The sequence below is a fragment of the Phaethon aethereus genome, assembly GCF_964289735.1.
Source record: "Phaethon aethereus genome assembly, chromosome: 1".
NCBI classification, from domain to species: domain Eukaryota; kingdom Metazoa; phylum Chordata; class Aves; order Phaethontiformes; family Phaethontidae; genus Phaethon; species Phaethon aethereus.
Genome location: NC_138575.1, coordinates 61,263,758 through 61,286,253, shown reverse-complemented (window position 1 = coordinate 61,286,253; position 22,496 = coordinate 61,263,758). Strand labels below are relative to the sequence as shown.

Below are 22,496 nucleotides of genomic sequence, written 5' to 3'. Positions count from 1 at the left end.
GTTATATCTGCCTGCCAAATTTAGTTTGATTGCATTTAGATAGGGGCAAAGATCTTGCTGTTGTGTGTGTTGCCTTCTGGATTTCAGTGACCCGTGACAAGTTTTCTTAAATACTTTAATGGCTTGCTTCAACAACTCCTGTTTCAAATCTTGCCACTAGGCTGATCTTTCCATGTCTAACAGCACTGGAATGCCTCATTTTCAGAATATTAATTCTTGTGCTGAGAAGGTAATGAAAATAACTTGTCATACAGACAGTGTGCAGCATCAAAAAAGAACTTTCACATCTGTCTGTCTTCTGGTTCCTCAAATTACCAAAAAGTGTCTTTATCATGTATTTGTTCACTGAGAGGCTTTTCAGGACATCCTCTATCCTTGAAAAAACAAGAGGCATTGTAAGACTACCTGGAACATGCATCTATCTAATGTCATTAATCTCACAGCCTGTCCTGCTTTCAGCTGGGATAGAGTTAATTTTCTTCATAGAAGCTAGTGTGATACTATGTCTTGGATTTGGGATGAAAAAATGTTGATAATATGCTGATATTTTCAGTTGTTGCTAAACAGTCAAGGACTGTCCAGCTTTTCGTGCTGGCCTGCCAGCGGGAAGGGTGGGGGTGCACGGGAAGCTAGGAGGTGGCACAGCCAAGACAGCTGACCCAGGCTGGCCAAAGGGATATTCCCTACCATATGACATCATGCTCAGCATAGAAAGCTGGGACGAGGAAGGGGTGGGGGGGACGTTAGGGGTTATGGCACCTGTCGTTCCCAAGTAACCATTACACGTGATAGAGCCGTGCTTTCCTGGGGATGGCTGAACACCTGCCTGCCGATGGGAATTAGTGACTGAATTCTTTGTTTTGCTCTGCTTGCGTGTGTGGCTTTTGCTTTAGCTATTAAACTGTTTTTATCTCAATCCATCAGTGTTTTCACTTTTACTCTTCCGATTCTCTCCCCCATCCCACCATGGGGGAGTGGGCGAGCGAGCGGCTGCGTGGTGCTTAGTTGACAGCTGGGGTTAAACCATGACACAGCCTCTTTTTGCCAGAGCAGTAGCTATACATCAGGCACTTGGCAGTGCAGTGAAGGGCATATAACACTGTACCAAGCTTTTCAGATCATTCTCATTAAATGTCTCAAAGGTAAGCAAAGATCCTGACCCTGAACAACACATGGAGGTGTTTTTTTGCCTGGGAGAAGATTAAGTTAATAGTGGTAGAAGATAGTGGAACCTTCTATGGAGCTTTGTGCCAGGAGCCCTATCACAGATGCCAGCATCTGTAGATTTCCTGGGGATGAATGTTTCACAGCTGTTTCTTGATAGGGGTCTCCTTTCCACAGCCTGAAGAACAATCCCTTCAAAAGGCTGATCTATCTTTATCATTGCAAAAGGCCTCAAGGACCTTTAGGCTCTTTCATTTGTGTGTGTGTGTGTATGTGTGTATATGTATATGACTGTGTGCCTTCCTCTTTACAGTCCTTCAGAGCAGCTTTGCCTCCCTTAAGGCACTGAATTCAGTGTCACATGTTTTCAGCAGTCCTAGCTAACAGTGCTGTCAATAGCAGCAGTAGGCTGTTGTTCTCTGGAGTGGTGCATAGAGACAGAATGTTTTTACCAGTGGACTTTGCAGGTCTTGGCAAAATTCTTTTAGTTTTTTTTTTGGTTGTTTGGGTGGTTTTGTTTTGGTTGTTTGGGTTTTTTTAAGTAACTTGATGACAGTTGTTCCATCAGACTGCAGAGCCACTAGTAGCAGGCACCTACTTGGTGCCTGTTGGTTAACTTAAACCAGTCAAGTTTTGGTTGGTTCTTGCCTCATTCTCTTCAATTTGTCTTGGTCTGCTCTGTAGCTCTAGCTCTTTGGGGACTGGCTTGATAAAGAAAACAGAATTGGAACGATCTCTTATTCTTCAAATGCATCAGTGTTGCTAAAAGGATCCAGCAGTATGTGCAAAGTTATTTGTGTCCATGCTGCTTCTAAGTGCCTAGCTCATGCTGATGTGATCTGGGTGTATTCACATCATGTAGTACTTGTCTCGGAGTTCCTTGGCTCCCTTGGGGATGTGGCTCTGGCTCTTGGAAACGTGTTTTTTTTATAGTTTTCTTTTCAATCTGCCAGAGGAAAGAAAGATTTAGAAAAATATCTGCTGCAACTTGTCAGACAGTGGTTTTACAGCATTTAATTCCCATTTCATAACGTATGAACATGTAGGAGGTTGCTTGCGGATTCAGGGCCTGCTGGGTCAGTCTTGGCAGACTTAATGATGGCAGGAGCCAAGCCTTCTTTCAAAGAGCAAACGCTCCTTGGAATCGCCTATCCTCAGGGTTGTACCTGGGCTTCATCTAGGAGAGAGCTAGAGTTTAGAAGTGGAACAGCACCCTAGGTGAACGGTGTAGAATACCCGTTGTCTCTCTGGTATAAATCCAGTTCTCTGAAATAGTCTGGTTGGTGTATTTAAATCAACTGATTAAGATTCTGAGGGATTAGAAAGGTATTTCTCTGAGTTTGGCAGGATGGCTTTCTAGGATCATTCTGTGCATACTTTGCCTTTCCCATTTCCTACTGTTGCAGAAGCTTTAGCTGTTAGTTGATCCCTTTCTTCACTTCTTTTCCCCCACCTGTTACTGTTGGCCTTGGTAACAGCATCTGTGACAAAGGATATTAGACTTGAAGGAGTCCTCTTTTTAGGAGACAGATTTTTTTTTAATTTTTTTTTTTATTTAATTGATAATTTGAAGATTGTCCATTCTAGTGGGTGAGGGGTAGAGATTTGGAAAAGGGAAGGAAAGGGCAGGGGGGGAGCATTATTTGGGTTTTATTATGCCTGATTCCTCCTTAGATGCCAAAATGTTGGACTTCATTTTTGTGAATCTGGGTGTCTAAATGTATTTTGGGCCTTTGTGTATCTCTGACAACTATCTGCAGGTAATGGCTGGTGTTCCATCTTGTCCCTGTCCTTCTTGTTCTCCTTCCTCTCACCTTCCATCAAGCAGCCGAGTTGCTGAAGGACCATATTTTTGGTTTGTGTTGCAGGAATGGAATATTGCAAAACTTTCAATTGAATATGATTCTGAACCCTTTGGGAAGGAAAGAGATGCGGCGATTAAGAAGCTGGCTAGTGAAGCTGGAGTGGAGGTCATTGTTCGAATTTCCCATACATTATATGACCTAGACAAGTAAGTCACCATTACCTCTGATTTTAAAAAGAAAAAAGTATGAATTTTATGTAGTATTTGGTTAGATATTGTGTGCTACTTTCTACACAGAGCACTTTATAGTTAGGAAGACTATAAACTTGTTCTATGTTTCATCCATCCAAATTTTATTACATACCTGGTAGGACTTTGGCAACTCCAAAAAATGATACAGAACTGTATCTGAAATTTCAGTTTCAATTTGGGTTTCTTTTGAAAATAATGGTCGTGTTAATTTTCTGTGTTTTATAATGAAGTTACTCACACATGCCTGTAACTTCTCCCAAATCAGATCTGTTGTTGTTGTTAATTGTTTTGTCTGTATTTCACTTACTATACAGAAGTTACCAGAAAGTGCTTTATTTTTCAAGAACTGTTTCCTATCAGTTATATATCCAATAAGTAATTGGGGATTGATATCCCTGTGTTGCCTTACTTAATGCCTGTGCCTTGTTTATATTTTTCCACAGGCCTATTTAAATGGATTCTGTATTATTATATAGAAATATAATCCACAAACTAGTCAAAATTATGACTTGCCTTCTCTTAACATTGAGTAATTTATTGTTGTAGATGCCTGTTTTATTCTGTTACAAGCCAACATATGAGAGGCAGCTAGACATATGGTAGAAAAGGGAAAGGGAATTATTTACTGTTTTGAAACCAATACCTGATTTATTTTTTTAATCCTAAATTGAAAATTCATTTTCTTTCGTCCCAGCCCAAGCATATCCCCAAATGAACAGTTGGTTCCATCTACCACTTTGTAAATTATTTCTCTGAAGTTTCCCTGTTTCTGAGATTTTAGATATATTTAAAGTGACAATGAAAAATATGGAAACTGTGTTTTTACAACAATCATTGTGTATAAACTACACCTTAATTTTTCCCCATATGAAGACAGTTCTAGTAGTTACTGTTTTAAATATCAGAATAGAAAAATAGATGTTTTTAAATGCAGATAGCATAGTCTTGTACGTGACTTGGATGTATCTTTATGATCTCTCATCTGCTTTGCTGATCTGTATTTTTATTTGCCTTGAGCTGTCCATAGTCACTACTCATTCATTCTTGATGGACTTTCCTCAATCTAGGAATGAAGAATAATTGACTTGGTTATAAACAGTTAATTTATGTGTCTCCCTCGTGGGGCAAAAAGGATGGTAAAATTGAAGTTCAAATTGTCTGGATTACCATGTATATCTGATGTTATATAACATGCTAGAGGCAGATATTTCTGGGTTTATACAGGTGTGTATATTAAAATTTTTTTAAAAAGTTATAAACTATTGTCTGACCTTTTTTTTTTTTTTTAATCCAGAATAATAGAATTAAATGGAGGACAGCCACCTCTTACTTACAAGCGATTCCAGACCCTAATTAGTAGAATGGAGCCACTGGAGATGCCAGTGGAGACTATAACCCCAGAAGTAATGGAAAAATGTACTACTCCAGTTTCTGATGACCATGATGAGAAGTACGGTGTCCCATCACTTGAAGAGCTAGGTATGTTCTAAGATAGCTTTGATGTTATGAAACAAATAAGATGTAATCTACCACTAAAAGCATAATACTTAAAATAACCATGAGAGAGGTTCTACTTATGGTTAATTGCTAAACTGATGCCAATTATGACATACAAAAGAAACCAAAAAAGGATAATCAAGTCTGTGAATTTTAGTTGTTTTCTTTTCAATGGGAGGTCAAATAGGTCAAACTATACTAAGTTCTGCTTGGCTTCTTGTAATAAAGAGTAACCATTTTACCATGGTACCAAATAATCATTAAGCTGCTAATAGTCCTGCATACTTCATTTTGTATTAAATGCATTTGGTATCTTTATGCTACAGGTCATCAATCTGTCATTCAAAAAATTAATTAAAATCCTCTTGTCTTGCCATGCCAAAAAAGATAATAATAAGGCAAATAATTACTTTAGAAGTTTATTGGGGGGGGACACATGTCTTATATTACTGTAAATTTAATTTTAAGAAGTAGTATCAAGCTGTTATTGTCCTGTCAGTTTCCTCTCCTCTTTGCTGTTCCGCCCTGCCCTGAAATACAAGCAAATGTGGTGTGACCTCCAAACTGCTAACAAAAGCATCTGGGCAGATTTTGGCTAAGCTTTGGCTGCTCTGTCTATTCTGTTTGAACTCTCATACAACAGACCTTGTTTTTAAAGCCCTTTTAAGAAGAGATCTCACTATACAGTGGCAGACAGTTTATCTCATGCACCTGGTGAAAAATCTTGGAGGAGGTGTAGGTGTGTGGAAGAAATCTTGATACCTTCTTTTCATCTTTCTTTTGCAGCTCAAGTATGTGTTTATCATCAAATTGACAATAATCTCTATCTGTTATTTAAGTCAAGTTTAATGAAATCTAGAAATGTTCTGAAGATAGTACTTATGCTTTTAACTTGATGGAAGAAGATTTTTAGACATTCTGGAAATTACAGCAGCAATTGTTGCTTCTTAGCGGTAATTTAAAAAAAAAAAAAGTTGTGGTTTTGGGATAGCCCGCATATTGCAGAGCTGAGAACTTGAAAATAATTTGAAGAATGATAGAAAGGTCACTTTGCAAAAAACAGAAGTAGAGTTGAAGTAAGACCATTCAGCATGTAAAACTTACAAGTTAATGTAAAAGTAAAAATTGGATTTTGCTGCAAATTAGCAGTGTTGAATGTGCTTTGATAAGACCTTGTTGCATACTGTTTTAAAACTTGTACTTTGCCATGTGTCCAACTTAGGGTTATTCTCAAGATACAATAAAATGTAGTCAAGTATCAATATGATAGAATTTTGTTGCCCTACAGTATAAGCAAACAAGGAATTTCCTTGTTTCAATTTGTTTTTCAGGTTTTGACACAGACGGTCTGCCTTCTGCAGTATGGCCAGGGGGAGAAACAGAAGCTCTCACACGACTGGAAAGACATTTAGAACGAAAGGTATGTTTCAAATCATTGCAAGTATGACATATCTGGGAAACACAGTTGCTCTTGGCAATGAAATGTAAAATGAATTGGGCAAGTTGTTTTCAAAAAATCAAACACACAAAATTGAACTCAAGGCCTTGATATAACAATATAAATCAAGTTGCTGTTTCTTATTTTTAAAATATGATAGCAGATTGTCTTTAGTTTGAGTCTTAGAGAAAATCTATGCTAGAATTTTCTAAAAAATTTAATTATCTTTTCTTTGGGGGTAATTTTACTTGAAACATACTTTTTATAACTTTGAAGGGGAATTCCTCTGAAAGCTAATGTATAGCTAGTTGTCTAGATTTCCTCTGTATTTAAAGGAAAGGGATAGGTAGTTCTGGAAGACAGTTCATGCCTTCAGCATTGAGATGAATTACCTTCTAGAGATTCTGCTGATTCAAAAGGAACCCCTAGATATCGTAGGTAACATGATCATCTGTCCAGTGTGTGGATCCAGTTATAGATAGTGCATGATTTCTTCCTTTATGTTTACAAGTTGCTGCCTAGCCTGTAGTCTGATATTGCTGTGTAGTTTTTGTGGGGTTTTTTGTTTTTGTGTTTTGTTTTTTGTTTTTTAAGGCTTGGGTAGCAAACTTTGAAAGACCACGAATGAATGCAAATTCCCTTCTGGCAAGCCCTACAGGGCTTAGTCCCTACCTCCGCTTTGGCTGTTTGTCGTGTCGTCTCTTTTATTTCAAGTTAACGGATCTGTACAAAAAGGTATGATTTCTACGTAGTCAGCTACACATTCTTAGATGCCAGGATTTTTTCTCCACTCCTCCTAATAAAATGTTTTCCTTTAATGATGATCTTCAGGTAAAAAAGAACAGCTCCCCTCCCCTCTCCCTCTATGGCCAGCTGTTATGGCGTGAATTTTTCTACACAGCGGCGACTAACAATCCACGGTTTGATAAAATGGAGGGGAATCCTATCTGTGTTCAAATTCCATGGGATAAGAATCCTGAGGCTTTGGCCAAATGGGCAGAAGGCAGGACAGGTTTTCCTTGGATTGATGCAATTATGACACAGCTTCGTCAGGAAGGCTGGATTCACCATTTAGCCCGGCATGCTGTAGCATGCTTTTTGACTCGAGGTGACCTCTGGATTAGCTGGGAAGAAGGAATGAAGGTATTGTTTCTTATTCTTGAATTTTGTAACATGCCTGTTAAAGTTGTGGATAGTCATTCTAGAATTCTTGTTACTGTGTGATGTATGTTGAATTTTAAACCTTAAACTGGCCAAAATTACTCAGTTCTGATAAACCAGCGGTGCTGAAGTTTTGCATATTGAATGCCCCCTTTTATTGGAATATTAGAGTGTGTCTTGCAGTCAGAACAGGTCTGCAATTCTTTTAAATTTGAGGTTTCTTTGCAAATTTTGGCAAATAAACATGGATTACTCCTTGTAATTGAAATTTGTTTCCAGTTGTGCTGTGTGAACAGTTTCTGTTCGCATCTTGCATCTGCTTCCCTGTGAAGCAGGGAATTCCACCATGGGAATTAAAGGGAGAAAACTAAAAGCTGAAAATTTCCTTTCAGCAATTTCTATCCCTTTGCCCAATGTTAGAACTGTGAGTATGGGCAACATGATTTGGCTGAAGTTTGTGCCATTAATTACCATGCAAGTATCCAAGAGATGCTGAAGTTTCACTACAAATGTCAGTCATTTGAAGAATGGAATAATTTAATCTCAGCTTTTGAATCAGTTTTACATTTTTAGAAGGGTAGCACATCTTTTACTGAGCAATGATAATAAATTAATAAATTAAAAATAGTTTTTTATTTTTAAATCTAAAAAAAGAATTTATCTGCCATCAGGATTGTGACCTCATTTATATATGTATACATATGAAATTTCACCTTTCTTAAATCGGTTGTAAACAAACATCTTTCATTAAAAAAAAAAAAATTGTCCTGGTTACATAACAACATAAGCTGCTTTAGGAATTTTCCTTTTGCAGTTCACAAAGACATCAAAGATACACATACATAGGTAACTCAGCCAAACAACAAAGCTGTATATTACAGATAAACAGTGATTTGTTCTTCCTTTTAAATAATACAGCTATATCGAGGGCCCAGACTTGTGCAGTGGAAGGACGTTTAATTCATACGTCCATAGCTAGCAAAAGTTAATCTGGCCTTCCATGATGATGTTATTTCCAAAGTCTTACTATATGGCAGCATCTAGTGGAACAGTTGTGTGCTAACACTTGGTGTTCATCTAAAGATCCTGTTACAATATTAGTCACTTTCTATTTAAAATGTTTTTTAGAAGTGTTTTAAGATAAATTTTATTTTTTCAAAACAAGCTTTTTTTTTTACAAATACTTGCAGATATTTAGACAAAAATACTTTTGTAACACTTAGTATATACTGTAGAATGAACGCCTTATTGAATATGTGTAGAGAGATCCTTGTTTAATGGTATTACCTTATTTAGACTTTATATTGGAATAATATTAGTTGAAGTTGGGTGACAGTAGTAAGATGTTAAGTTTTAGTGTCTTAGCGTGAAGAAGGATAATGGTTTCATTGGAACATGTGGAGACGATGCAAGTCTGAAAGGAAAATCAGAACTTGCAAAAATATGTTTTAAATAAGTACATGTTTTGAAAACTGCTTCTCAGTGCAGTCTTTTTATAAAGGTGTTTGAATGTTCTCCTTCAACGAATAAAGCTTCTCTATTTCTTGTTAGCCTGTATTGCTAGTGATCCGACTGAGCAGATAAGCTTTTTTTATATAAGCTGTATTGTCTGTGTTAATAATTACAATCAATGCTGGAAACTTGAATGTTTCACAACTATTGAGCTCCACATTTAAAATAAAACCCTCATATATCTTCAACTTCCTCATGGGTTATTTTTAATATAATAGGGGTAGCAATTACCAGAGAAGACTCTTTTTTTATCTTCAGATGAGAGTTCATTATCTGTCCCATCATTCTTCAGCATGCTTGGTGGTTGATACACCTCCAGGAGGTTAAGCTTGCGTCTTCAAAACTGTGACTTACAAGACTAACTATTGGCCTTCAAGAATACAACTTCGGAATGTTTGTGCTACCCTGAAACTCTTGAATTCTACTCTTGGCATAGTGAAAGGGTCCTGTGTGAGGTATTCAGAGTGACAGTTTGAGTTTGAAATGTGCTTTGTATGTTCCCTGTGTTATGGAAATTTGCAAAGCTTAGTTGTAATGTGATGAAGCAACTCTACTGGAAGAAGCAAATGCCACTTGCAAGCAGTCAGGTTCCAGTCATCCTTTGGGAATTTATTTTTTAAGGCTGTGTTTATGCAAGAATGTGTAACTTTTTGGTTGTAGCTCTCTTGAGATGTCTGCAAGTTTTTTTACAGGGTAAAAGCCAAACAAGCTATCACACTTCTGTTCTTGTTTTTGGCATTTAGGTAAGTATTTGCAATTGCATACTGAACGTTCTGTGAATGTTGCCAGGTAAGAAATAGTGTCACTATGTTAAAGAGCTGGATTTCCTCTCAAATCAGAAACTTAGAAAAATTCATGAAAAAGTAGATGTCTTAAAGGTGTGTGATGTTCAGACTAACTTGTTGCTCTAATTTCTTAAGGTCTTTGAAGAGCTCTTACTTGATGCAGATTGGAGTGTGAATGCTGGGAGCTGGATGTGGCTATCCTGTAGTTCCTTCTTTCAGCAGTTTTTTCACTGCTACTGTCCAGTGGGTTTTGGCAGAAGAACTGACCCAAATGGGGATTATATCAGGTAACTCACAATGCAGAAGTTGCAGCAAATCATGGATGTTGCTTAAACTGTCAAGTGGCTTTATACTTAAAATTACCTCTTCTTTTTTTTTTTAAGACGTTATTTGCCAGTACTTAGGGGTTTTCCTGCAAAATACATCTATGATCCTTGGAATGCCCCAGAGAGCGTCCAGAAGGCTGCAAAATGTATTATAGGAGTTAATTATCCCAAACCAATGGTAAATCATGCAGAGGCAAGCCGTCTGAATATTGAGAGGATGAAACAAATCTACCAGCAGCTTTCACGATACAGAGGACTGGGTATGGTTATAGGCTATTGGCTTTATTTGAAAACTTCTCTCACCTTCTAACGGTTAATGATTTTGTCCCATAGCAGTTGTAATCAGGTGTGAGCTCAGTGTGGTGACCAGAGTTGTGTATCCAAATAAATGAAAACATTAGCTGTAACCAAGAAAGGGAAGGAAGAATTTGAGTGCCTTTTTAGAAATCTTACCTGGAAATTTTTTTCTGTGGGTTTTTGGAAGTTTTTTGGTTAAACTGGTCTTCTGTGTATTCTGATACGCTTGTACAGACAGGTTTTAATACCAGTGATGAGAAAATTAACGTGCTTTGTAACTTCAACCGAACTGTATTTGCATTTGCAAATGGTGTTGCTCAAAGAGACCAATGCAACCTCTGGTAGCATTCTTCCTAGTTAGGAAAGACTGTCACCTTTGTTCCAAGAGGTAAACCACATGCACTTGTCTTGCTCAGGAAGGTGTAATCAGTCAGTATGTCCAGGTATTGGATATTGAATCAGGACACGATAAACTTCAATGCATCATAGCAAACGGGTGTGACTAATGAATATATTGAAAAGTTATGCAGAATATTATGTAGAGAATGCCTGTTAAGTAAATTGTGAATTAAAATTATTTGGCAAGATCCTGGTACTAGGCAAGATAGAGAGATGTTCTCCTGTTACAAGATGAACTCTGGGTGAGGGTGGAGAATTGTCTATTATGAGGAAAAAAGCATGCTACACTTAATCCTTTTTTTTGCTGTCTTTCTTTAAGGCTATGTATTTTATTTTGTTGCTTAGGTCTTCTTGCAACAGTGCCTTCTAATCCAAATGGAAATGGAAATGGTGGCCTAATGGGCTATTCACCAGGGGAAAGCATTTCTGGTTGTGGTAGTACAGGAGGTCAGTCAAATTCTTTCAATACATAGAATCATTGGAACTGAACTGCACAAACGTTTTGCATAACGCCAATGGCATTATAAATTATAAGAAAACACTGCTTTCACAGGACAGTTTTCAGTGCAAGTCACCAACATTTTCAAAATGTTGAATGTTTTCAAAAAGACTAAATTTGGTTGTATTTGTATATAGATGTCTTGAGACTTTTTTAGTTATCTCAAACATGTAAGAATTTTTAACCTGTGTGTTTCCCCCTGAAAATTACTTATTAATATGTATCAAAGTTTGATTTCAAAAGCATGTGAATACCATTTTCCTTAAGAAGTCTACAAGCATCCTGATATTTGCAATAAGGAGTGATTTGTGAATTCTAAAGTCAGAACTGTTAATTTGTAAAGTTTTCTAATGCTAGCATTACATTGCTTACTGGAATTTAATTCTATCATAACATCAACAATGATGTGGTGGACAGTGAAAGAACTTAGTATGGAATTTATTATACAGTTTTGATGAAAATTACTTTAGACTATTAACATTCTTATTGTAACATACAAAGACTAGCGTTAAGTTTTTACCAATTAAAAAAAAGAACAGTATTAACGTTTAAATCCATGGTGCAGCAACATCTTGAATACTGTATACACCTTGGACTCCTCATTGTAAAAAGATGTGGCAGAACTGGTAATTGACTGGTTTTGTGTTCTCGTTAAGCTTTAGTCAAGGTTAAAAGCAGACTGCAGAAGAAAATGGACCTTACTGTTTTCAGCCAGTACAGTTCCTCTTGAAGAATTAAAGTCTGGACTCCTTAAAGCTGGGTGCCTGAGCTTTTATTTGTTTTAAGTTCAGAGAATTAGAAGACAGGAAGGGCTTAGTTTAAAAACTTAACATTATGTACACTCTTTTGTCTTTAAAATGTATACACATATCTTAAATGTATACACGTACTTATACTTTTCACATCAGAAATATATCCATTTTGTAGGAGGTTACTGTGTATTCATCTGAGTTTGCAAGTGTGAATTTGGAAAGACCAAAGTGTTAAAGCTTTGGACCTGTTCTGAGGTGGTTTGGGGGGGAAAAAAAAAGCTACAATCAAAGTCTACCTCTTGAAGCAGGGCGGGGGGGGGAAGCCAACATTTTTAAATTCCAGAACTGGAATTGTCTCTTCTGTTATGTTTAAGTCTCTTTCTTGTCTCTCCAGGAGCTCAGCTGGGAACTGGTGATGGTCATACAATTATTCAGCCATGTGCCCTGGGAGACTCTCATATAGGAGCAAGTGGAATTCAGCAGCAAGGTATTATGCCAGTGCCTGTCTGTAGAGGATCTCCAAATCCTTACAACTATGGAAAAACAGAAAAACCATCAAAATAACATGGATAGATTTTTTTTTTTTTGTGACAGCTGCTGTCTACAACTTGAACTGGCCTTGTTTCTGTTCTTGAAACATAATTATTTGTTAGAGTGAACTTGCTTGCCTTGTCACTTTTATCTCTCAAATGCTCATTTAGAACAATATTTATATGTTTTGAGTGGGAGGGATCACAAGTGTGACAAAGCAAAAAAATAAACATTATCCTAGGTTACTTTAAATGAAAGGTACTGAAAGAAAGAAGTTAAATTTGTGTATTTGATAGCAAAATTTGTCTGTTATCTTTTCCCTGATTTCACTACTACTCTTTCTGTATATATTCTTCTCTGTGCTGGAGCGTGTCCAGAGAAGGGCAACGAAGCTGGTGAGGGGTCTGGAGCACAAGTCTTATGAGGAGCGGCTGAGGGAACTGGGGTTGTTTAGTCTGGAGAAGAGGAGGCTGAGGGGAGACCTTATCGCTCTCTACAACTACCTGAAAGGGGGTTGTGGCAACGAGGGTGTTGGTCTCTTCTCCCAAGTAACTAGTGATAGGACGAGAGGAAATGGCCTCAAGTTGCGCCAGGGGAGGTTTAGATTGGATATTAGGAAAAATTTCTTCACTGAGAGGGTGGTCAGGCATTGGAACAGGCTGCCCAGGGAGGTGGTGGAGTCGCCATCCCTGGAAGTGTTCAAAAAACGTGTGGATGTGGCGCTTCAGGACATGGTTTAGGGGACATGGTGGCGCTGGATTAATGGTTGGACTTGATGATCTTAAAGGTCCTTTCCAACCTAGTGATTCTGTGATTCTGTAATCAACTTCCATAGCTTTGTGTGGATATTCTCATATTGTGGAGGCAAATGTTTGTTATTTTAACTATACAGAAGCTTAAGGTGTGATAGATCAAAGTTGTAATCAAATTTAGCGGAACTGTTTCTTTCTTTGCAGTCTTATCAGAGGTTCTGTGTTTATTAATCATGAAAGACTGTAATCTGTGTTCTGTTTAAGCATTCAGAATGTAACCAGAACACCACAACTCTTCAGAATAAGAACACTTTCAACTGCTTTTGCTAATTTTCACTGTTTATGCAGAGTGCTCAGAGTCAAGGTTGCCAGTGGATAGTTTATGTGAAGCAGAAAACAGTTTGCATCTTTCTTTAAATTGCTTGCTTTTTTTTTCCCCACAGCTTAGTTATGCTAAGGATTTGCTAGTAACAGAATAATAAAAAGGATGAGGAAACTTGGCAGAACAAATGTTAAAATTACTTAGAATCAAGTTTTTAGATATATGCACATTTTGATTGTTGCAAATACAATGCATAAATATGTACACACAATATTGCTCTCTGTGCATATATATTTAACTGCTGTAGACTGCCACCAGGCTTTTTTTTTTTTTTTTTTGCATAAGAACTCTTCTGCATTCAGGATGGTTTCTGGCAGGATTTTTCTTGATGGAAAATAAATCAGTTGGCTCCTCTTTGTTCTTGTAAAGAATGTCATTGTACACTTGCTTTCAGTTCTAAAGTTTATTTATGATAATAAATATCTACTGTATCTGAACAGGTTACTGTCAAGCAAGTAGTATCTTACACTATGCTCATGGAGACAATCAGCAGTCACACTTATTGCAAGCAGGTAATTTAAAGAAAACAAAACAAAACACTTTTCCTGAATATATAAAGGTGCAATAGAGTATTAATGTAAATACTGGTTTTAAATTATCAGGAAGAACGGCCCTTGGTACTGGCATTAGTACAGGGAAACGCCCAAATCCAGAAGAAGAAACTCAAAGCGTTGGACCAAAAGTCCAGCGACAGAGCACAAATTAAACTGGTAAGATCTGAGACACCTTAAGAAGTTATCCTGTTAATGAGTAAATTCCTGTACAGATTTTGTGTCTATGATAATGTTCATATCACTGCAATGCAAAGGATCCTAAATTATTGCTGTAAATATTTCAGTTCCAGGTACTGTACAAACAAACAATATAAAATCCTGTCTGTAAAGAGTTCACAAAGTATAAGATAGGAAGTAATTACAAAAATAGCACCAGGCTGAAGATTATCAGGCACAGATCGAGGTGTTAATGAAAGGGAGATGGATAAACTGTGGTTTCACGTACATTAGCAGAGCTGCTTATGTAGCTTCAGTTACTCTGTGCTCCTGCGTCTCACCTTAAGTTGTGCCAGCAAGCACTGGTGGTGTGAATGTACGGTGACCTGAATCAGAAGACCAACACAACTTAAGGAAAGGCTCAGGGCCTGGATTAGAGTTTTAGACATACAAGTGGACGAAGTAGAATATGTTTTAGAGGGAGACTGCAGAAAACCTGCAAAATGCTGGTGTAGTTATTGCATGTAAAGATCTAGAGACAAGAAAGATTTGAAGACTTGAGCATTTGTCATTGGTCTGTAACCAAAGCAGGATGCTCAGATTGCCAAAGTTTGTCAAGAAAACCTGTGGTGAAAAGTACTTGAATTTGGAGAAGGAGGCATTGCTAGATAGATATACATGAACAGGTGTGAAAATGTGTAGAGAAGCAGGAAATTGGAGAAAGTTTGCTATGTGTGAAATCATCAACATAGAAAAGATAACTGGATTTTGTGTTTTTGAGAAAGTTACTTAGGAACAGGATAGAGAAAAGAGAAGGCCAAAGATGTTCTACCCCTTCCCCCAGTGAGCTTGATTTGAGAGGAATAAGGAAGATGATCTGAAAGACAAGTTAAAGAGTAATTACTTAGGAGGAAAGACAAAGAATGGAGGGCTGTCTGAAACAAGAGGGCACAACCTTTCAAGACTAGGAGTATGGCTGCATAGATTAAAGGTGATTGACATGTCATTCCATCATTATATTTCACAAAAAACAAGTTAAGAGTTGGCTATTATGGACTTTGAAGAGTAACTAAGAATAGCGCATAGGTGAGATAATAGCACAGGGAGAGACTTTGGTGGAATTGGAAGATAGGGATTCCATACAGCAAGTATAGAAGATGCATTCAGCATCTCTAGAGATAAAAAGGGAAATTCAATCCACTTCATTTGGATTTGACAGCAAGATCTAATTTTGCTTGTTACGTGGTGTCAGCACTTTGACAAAGTTAATGCGGTACATTATGAACAATTATGTTGTACTGATTTGATTTGGTGGAGAACCACAGCGTTGTTTCCATAATGACTGTCACTTGAAGTGAGCTGAGACCTTAGCAATTGACCCGTCTGCTATTTTCTCCCATACTGGAAGCACTGTAAGCTGTGCTTCTGTGTTCTGAAACTGATTTCTGGTACTCTGATGGGCCTGAGTGGAACATAATTCCAAAAGAGTCCATGTTTCAGTAGCTGTCTAATCCTTAGTATGTGTAGATTCATTCAGCCTCCGTGTTTTGTATTGCAGAATTCCTTAGGTGCTCGTGTCTGTGTAGAAGAAGTGCCTGCAGAGCGAACGTCTGGTTCCTGTCTAAGCTCTTTTTCAATTGAGAGACAGGTTGGAGGGGTTTCTAGTTTGGCAGAGAAGACTGATTTTGTTAGGGATGTTCAAAGCATGCTGCAAAAGCATTAGTCAAGTACAAAAATCAGCCAAGATCATACTCAAAAACACTGCTAGCAAAAGGATGTGCACCTTCTGAATAGCACTGAAGTACAGAGGCTTTTGGGTGTCTCTCTTCTTTTTTTTTTTCCCTCTTCCCCTTTTAGTCTCTAAGGAGTAAGAAATGTGAATTCTGAGTATTTGGGCCAATACAAATGGGGACAGGGTTTCCTGCACTGAGAAGGGGGGAAAGAATATTGGTCTGTTGAATTATTTCTGCCTTCTTCAAAGACTCATGACAAACTGCTTAAGAATTTTTTTTTCTTGCAGTGTTATTGGAAGAGAAGATACCACTCAAAGAACACACAGGACAAAATTCCTGCTACTCTGTATTGGAACTAAAGTGTTGTGAGAGTTCATGTACTAAAATGACATACGTTTTCATAAATTATTTTCAGTTCTCAGTGGTTGTAAACAAGTCCAATTTTTGGAATGCATTATTTCTAACTGGCATTTCTATGGTTTTTAACTTTTTAATGACTCTTTCACAAAGGGCAAATTGAGTTTTGTATATAAAGTATTTGGTGAAGAATTTGCTAACTTAATGTAAATATAAACATTCATGATTAGTGATAGACCCATCAATATATTTTTGATAATCTTTCATGTATATGGTAGTAGGAAAAGCTGTAGTGATGTTCTGTAAAATGGATGGACGTAGAAGGTTTTCAAATTTCTAAATTGTTACCGTTTTTAGATTCCAGAACTTGACCTCTGTATGATCAACTTCATATTTTCATAATGTAAGTGCTTAGGACTGTGTTTAATCAAATATGGTAGAGTTGTAACCTTTATTAATCGCATCTGTATATAAGTCATATGCCAATTCTCCATAGAGTTGTAAAATTTTCATGTATATGTCCAGTCCTTGTATTTCCCAGTTGCCTTGTTCAGCAGTGACACACCTTGTTAATAAAAGAAAATTGTGTATATATATAGATAACATGTCTGTCTTTTGTGTATGCTATTGCTCTGGTGCATATTTCCAGACAAAACTGGTTCAGGGGAAAAAAGAGAAATGTAATTTTTAGACTTAATCTGGAAGCCACGAATGGTGAACTATATTACCTTTCACTTAAAGTTTTGTGATACTGAAGCAAAACACTATCCAAATTATTCAACCCTTTTTGTTGAAATTGCATGTATGTATTCTTACCATTAAATATTTTTCACCAATGTATTAAGTGTTTCTTCAAAATCTAGGGTGTTGGGTGGTTTTGCTATAATTGCAATTTACTTGCAGTAGTCTTTCCTGCACTGCAACTAATTTGCTGCTCTTTGAGGACATTGATTTCTAAAAACACATTGGGTTTGCTGACTACTCAAGTCAATACAGTCTCAAATGTTTAGAGAAGTTGTATCAAAATGTTTTCTTAGGCCATTAAGATCTCAGAAAAAGCGGTTTGAATTACTACATTTTACATGTAACTACGTCAGTTACCTACTTGAGTGGGTGCACAAATTAGTTCTCTTGTTCTTAGATTCACATGGGTGACTTCCAATCATGGGGCACTTCCCTGAGTCAGTTTAAAATTCAGACCAGATTTATGGGTTAACAACATACGCAGCAGGGTGCCTGCTGCAGAATAAACTACTATTGTTCTGCCTGTTCCAAGATTTTAGACTGTAATGGTTAATGTAAATCTCTGCATACTGATTTGGATACAATAGCAAAATCAGACTAAGAAAATACAGGTGTGCTTACTGTCTTGAGGCAAAAATCTTTGACTGATCTTGAAGAAGAAAATAATCGCAACAGTGAGAAAGAAGAAGCAGATGATAACTTTTCCACAGATCACTCCAAGTAGAATGGAGAAGTTTCCTAGGGACATACACAATACATGTAAGTAGAATAAATAATTATTCTGCTCATTTAAGTTATCTGAAAGAAAAAAAGCAGAAGACTATAGGCCTACACTGTCCTGGGAAGTGTTTTATCCTGTCAAGACAAGATCATCCTGGATTTTTTTTCTGCTGATTTATATTAAAGATAGGATCATAGAATAGTTTGGGCAACCGGCCCTGCTAAAAAGTCTGTCCCCATCTTTCTTATAAGCCTCCTTCAGGTACTGAAAGGCTGCAATAAGGTCTCCCTGGAGCTGCTTCTTCTCCAGGCTGAAAAACACCAACTCTCTCAGCCTTTCTTCACAGGAGATGGGTTCCATCCCTCGGATCACTTTTCTGGCCCTTCTCTGGACCCTCTCCAACAGGTCCATGTCTTTCCTGTGCTGAGGGCTCCAGAGCTGGACACAGGACTCAGATCATACCATCTAAATGAAATATTCCACCTTGCTTTTCTGAATGAATAGGCTAAGAAACTCCCACAGAGAAACTTCATCAAGGTAAGAATATAGGCTTAAATATCACCTTTCCCCCAACCAGTCTGGAAGTTCTATAGGTGAAAGAAGAAATTTCCCAAGGATATAATTTCTAAGGTAAGTTAATTTGCCCCCTCCTTAAATGCGAAAAGGAGGATTCCTCTTCCTGGTGGGCAAGTCCTTAGATTAGCAAAGGACAGTCTGTGATGGAGATGCTGTTGCACTCGAGTGCTGGCTTGAATGAGTTCTGGTGTCAGGACTGCAGTGGAAGAAATAGTCTGTAAGTACGTTAGTGTGAGAGAGGGGAAAAGTTGTCTTCTGAGTAGCAGTAGCTTCATATCCTCCCCTCTCACTAGTACTTGCTGTGACCACAAAAATAAAAAAAGGCCGAGGCTTTGGCTGCACAGAAAAATTGACCAAAACTATTGTAACATGCAGAGGTTTTTTTCCCCCCAGGAGGCGTTGGATGTGTGTTATAAACCCTGTATGGATAAGGGCCAGGCTTTTGTTTCTTATTAGACCTCTCCTCCAGAAACGGAGATTAAAATATTCCTCAAGAAAGTTCTCATCCTGAGGGATTTAGCTTCTCTGAGCTGGTAGGGGATGGGGAGATGAGTGTTGCAGACTAACAGTTTTTGGAAACCAAACCCAAGGAAAATGTGCTCTGGAAGTGTGCAGGAACAACTGCGGGTTATATTTGTGATGAGGAAAAAAAACCCCACACTTTCAAGTGTCTTTAAGCCTTCAGAAACTGAGTGTTTTTAAAGGAACTTGCATGGCCTGTCTCGTACTGGTGCTGCCTGCTTACAGAGGTTTCTGAAAGGAGGGGAACAAACACAGTTAAATTGAGAGCAAAGCTGCTGAGGCCCTGCAGAGGTGATCCTGGGCTAATTTGGATTGAGAAGAACCTGTCAGAAATCAGAACTATTAGCGCCATAGTTGACTGGTTTCTGTTGAAGTGACGTTTACATGAACCTTCCCTGCAACTCAGAAATCCCATCTGTCCTTGGCAAGAGCATGGAGCAACAGTGAGCGGCGATGCAGGCGTTCACCACTTCCCCACCTTCTTGGGAAAAGGCAGTTTGCGGGCGAAGCCGGGTGCCCGTGCTGCTCCCCTGGGTTTGACGCCCGGCTTCCATCGCGGCAGCGCCTGCTGCAGCCATCCACAAACACCTGGAGAACCCTATCCCTGTATTTACAGGTACTTCGGGCTACTGAAAGTGACACTCGGAGGTAAAAACCAAAACCCCTTCAAGTTCCTGATGTATGTTTTAAGCAAACTATTGTTGTTGCCTGCTTTTTAAGCTCTCTGAGCTTGCTTATTTTAAAATTATGCTTTCAAATTTTATGGTAAACTAGAATGTTCTGGGCCGTGCATGCACTTGAAGCAGTTTCTCCCATTTGCCGAAACTTTAAAGTCAGAGCAACTCGGTCTTTTTTTTTTTTTCAGTATGAGACGGAAGGAAAAAATACATGTTTACGTACGTTACACGGGACAGGTGCCTGGCGGAGCACTCTTGCTCCCTGCGCGCAGCCGTTTGCCCGGTGACGTGACCCACGTACGGCCTCCGCCGCTGCTTATCCCTTGCAGCCGTAAGCGCACGGTGTCACAGGCGTCTGCCGCGTAGATCGGACTGCGAGGGCTTGCGCTACAGCTTGGTCTCTCCCCCTCTCTGCGCCTGGGCGCAAACAGCGGCGGGGGAAGGGTGTTTCTCTCCCCGGCGGTGCCCAGTCTCCGGCGGCCCCGGCGCCTCCCCGCTGCTCCTCGGCGCTCCGTCACTAGATGGCGCTGTGGGCGCTGGGCCGGCGCGGAGCCTCGCGGTTTGCCGGCGGGGGCGGGGCTTTGGCGGGCGGGGCGCCGACCTGCTGCCCGTCTCCGGCACGGCCCCGCCGCGGCGCGGCCCCGCCTCAGGCGCGGGCGCTCCACCTCCCCGCAGGGAGCGAGAGCGGCGGGTGTGTGCGGCCTACAAAGCGAGAGCCTGCGGGGTCAGAGAACCACGGAACAGTTTGGGTTGTGAGGGACCTTTAAAGGTCATCCAGCCCAACCCCCCTGCCATGAGCAGGGACATCTTCAACTCGAGCAGGTTGCTCAGAGCCCCATCCAACCTGGCCTGGAATGTTTCCAGGGATGGGGCATCTACCACCTCTCTGGGCAACCTGGGCCAGGGTTTCACCACCCGTAGTGTGAAACATGTCTTCCTTACATCTAGTCGAAATCTGCCCTCTTTCAGTTTAAAACCATTACCCCTTGTCCTATCACAACAGGCCCTGCTAAAAAGTCTGTCCCATCCTTCTTATAAGCCCCTTGAAGTACTGGAAGGCTGCAGTAAGGTCTCCCTGGAGCCTTCTCTTCTCCAGGCTGAACAACGCCAACTATCTCAGCCTTTCAGAACTTTGCTTTTGAAAAGGTAAAAACAGCTCTTAGTCAACAAAAATATACTACTACCAGCTGGGGAAGGGGAAATACATAGAAATGATAGAATTGCTGTATAGCTGCAATAATAGCTACCTTGTGTTTCCAAATCGGAAAACAAATCTCTTCTGTTACTCTAAAAGTTGATTTTCAGGAACACTGCCCTGTGTGCTTGCCTGCATAAACATATATTCTCTTTTTAAATACACTTTGCCTAGAGATTACTTAAAAACTGGCTTTTGAAAACGCAGTCAAGCTTTCACCTACCTGAAACATTTACTAGGCTGTCTCTGTCCCCTGGGGACCCTTGTGACCAGAGCATGGAGCCGGGGCCCCTGAGCTTTTGGTCCTTGTCTCTGCCCATTCCTGAGGCCTTCATGCACAAGCTCTTGCCAATAGCCATGTTGTTCTGCTTTGTTATAGGTTAGATTAGATTAGATTAGATTAGATTAGATTAGATTAGATTAGAAGAAGCAGGATAGAAAGAGAACCTCCTCTTTCTTTTTTGTGCTCCTTATTTCCAATAGGAAAGTGTTGTTTGGGCAAGAATTCCCTCCCTTAAAGGACCAAGCAAACAAAATTCTCACACTTTAGCCATTACCTCAGCTTTCAACTCAATTGTTTATCGCAATTTTTTTCCCAGAGATTCAAAATTTCAAAGGTGCTAAAAATTTCTGGGTAGAGGGGAAATTTACATTGGCCAAAAATAATCCAGGGCAATCTTAAGCAGACATAGAGAGATAATTTTAATGTTGATTTCAAGGGGTCTAAGATCCCCGTCTTGAATTGTGTGCACTGCAGATGCAAAATTAATTCAGTATTAAATTTAAAAATGCAACTAGAGTTGATGTAAATATTTTTTACAAAATCTCCTACAGAACAGAAAGATGGAAGATACAGAGAAGAAAATGGAAAAGATTGCCAAGAGGAGCTTCTCTCTTCAGGATGCTGTGGTTTTGCTTGCTTGCAAGAGGTCTTAGCAGAAATTTCACAATCTGAAACTCTTACAAAAGAGCTGCAAAATGCTGAAGTGCAGCCTATGTGCCGGATCAGGTCCGAGGACCTGCTGTTAGTGGAAGCTTGTGCACTTAACACCAGGTAAATTATACTTTTCTCTGATTTTCTTATCTCTGCTAATTACACCTAGCACAAGAAGATAATTGTGATAACTGATTATTCTGACTGGGAGTAGCCAGTAAGCACATAAATAATTAACAAAAGAGCAATTCATAGGCAGCAATTACAACGAGGGAGGATTTTCTTGAGGTCTGCTTGGGTTTCTAGGGGTTTCAGACCATGTGGTCATTGCAAGGTTTTTAATTACCTTGGTTATATGTGTTTCTCAAGTGCCTTCTACCCTGTCCAAAGTAGGAATATTTTTAAGCAAAGTCATCTTTACCTGGTGGTAGACAGAAACAGAGCACTGCTCTGAGGAGCGGCTTGCACCAGCAAATATCGATAACATTGCATTCAGACCTCAGGGTGACTGCTACAGACACACAGGAACAGGAGATTCCAAGGAAGCTTAGCAAATGGATGGAAGAAGGATGATGGAAGTAGGGAAGGATTTTACAGAAACCCACTTTACAGAGGGAAGAAGAAAAATTAAAAGGGTGGTGTAAGGAAAGTAGCCAGCTGAAGGAAAGAAGCAAAAAATCAGGTAAGAAATGGAAGTGCATTGGCTGATGAGGGTGCATGGGTAAATTTAGCATGCGTTGTGTCTTGACTAACTGCAGGGGTGTTGGACTAGATGA

The 22,496-nt window shown here is 39.2% G+C and overlaps 1 protein-coding gene across 4 annotated transcripts in view; it reads left to right on the top strand.

The window, feature by feature from the left end:
- CRY1 (cryptochrome circadian regulator 1) overlaps positions 1 to 14,257 on the top strand; it is a gene marked incomplete at its 3' end in the record, with an annotated part of 37,867 nt that extends 23,610 nt beyond the window's left edge. For 2 of the 4 annotated variants that reach the window (XM_081998545.1, XM_081998544.1), the window contains exons 3-12: positions 3,033 to 3,175; positions 4,515 to 4,699; positions 6,049 to 6,137; positions 6,750 to 6,890; positions 6,987 to 7,298; positions 9,749 to 9,900; positions 9,997 to 10,199; positions 10,981 to 11,082; positions 13,992 to 14,063; positions 14,154 to 14,257. In XM_081998545.1, coding sequence (XP_081854671.1) covers positions 3,033 to 3,175; positions 4,515 to 4,699; positions 6,049 to 6,137; positions 6,750 to 6,890; positions 6,987 to 7,298; positions 9,749 to 9,900; positions 9,997 to 10,199; positions 10,981 to 11,082; positions 13,992 to 14,063; positions 14,154 to 14,257 — 1,503 coding nt within the window. Of the gene's footprint in view, positions 1 to 3,032; positions 3,176 to 4,514; positions 4,700 to 6,048; positions 6,138 to 6,749; positions 6,891 to 6,986; positions 7,299 to 9,748; positions 9,901 to 9,996; positions 10,200 to 10,980; positions 11,083 to 12,280; positions 12,374 to 13,991; positions 14,064 to 14,153 lie in introns of all 4 variants that reach the window. The other 2 variants (XM_081998543.1, XM_081998542.1) reach the window with 2 other exon arrangements.
- Between the last annotated feature and the right edge of the window lie 8,239 nt (positions 14,258 to 22,496).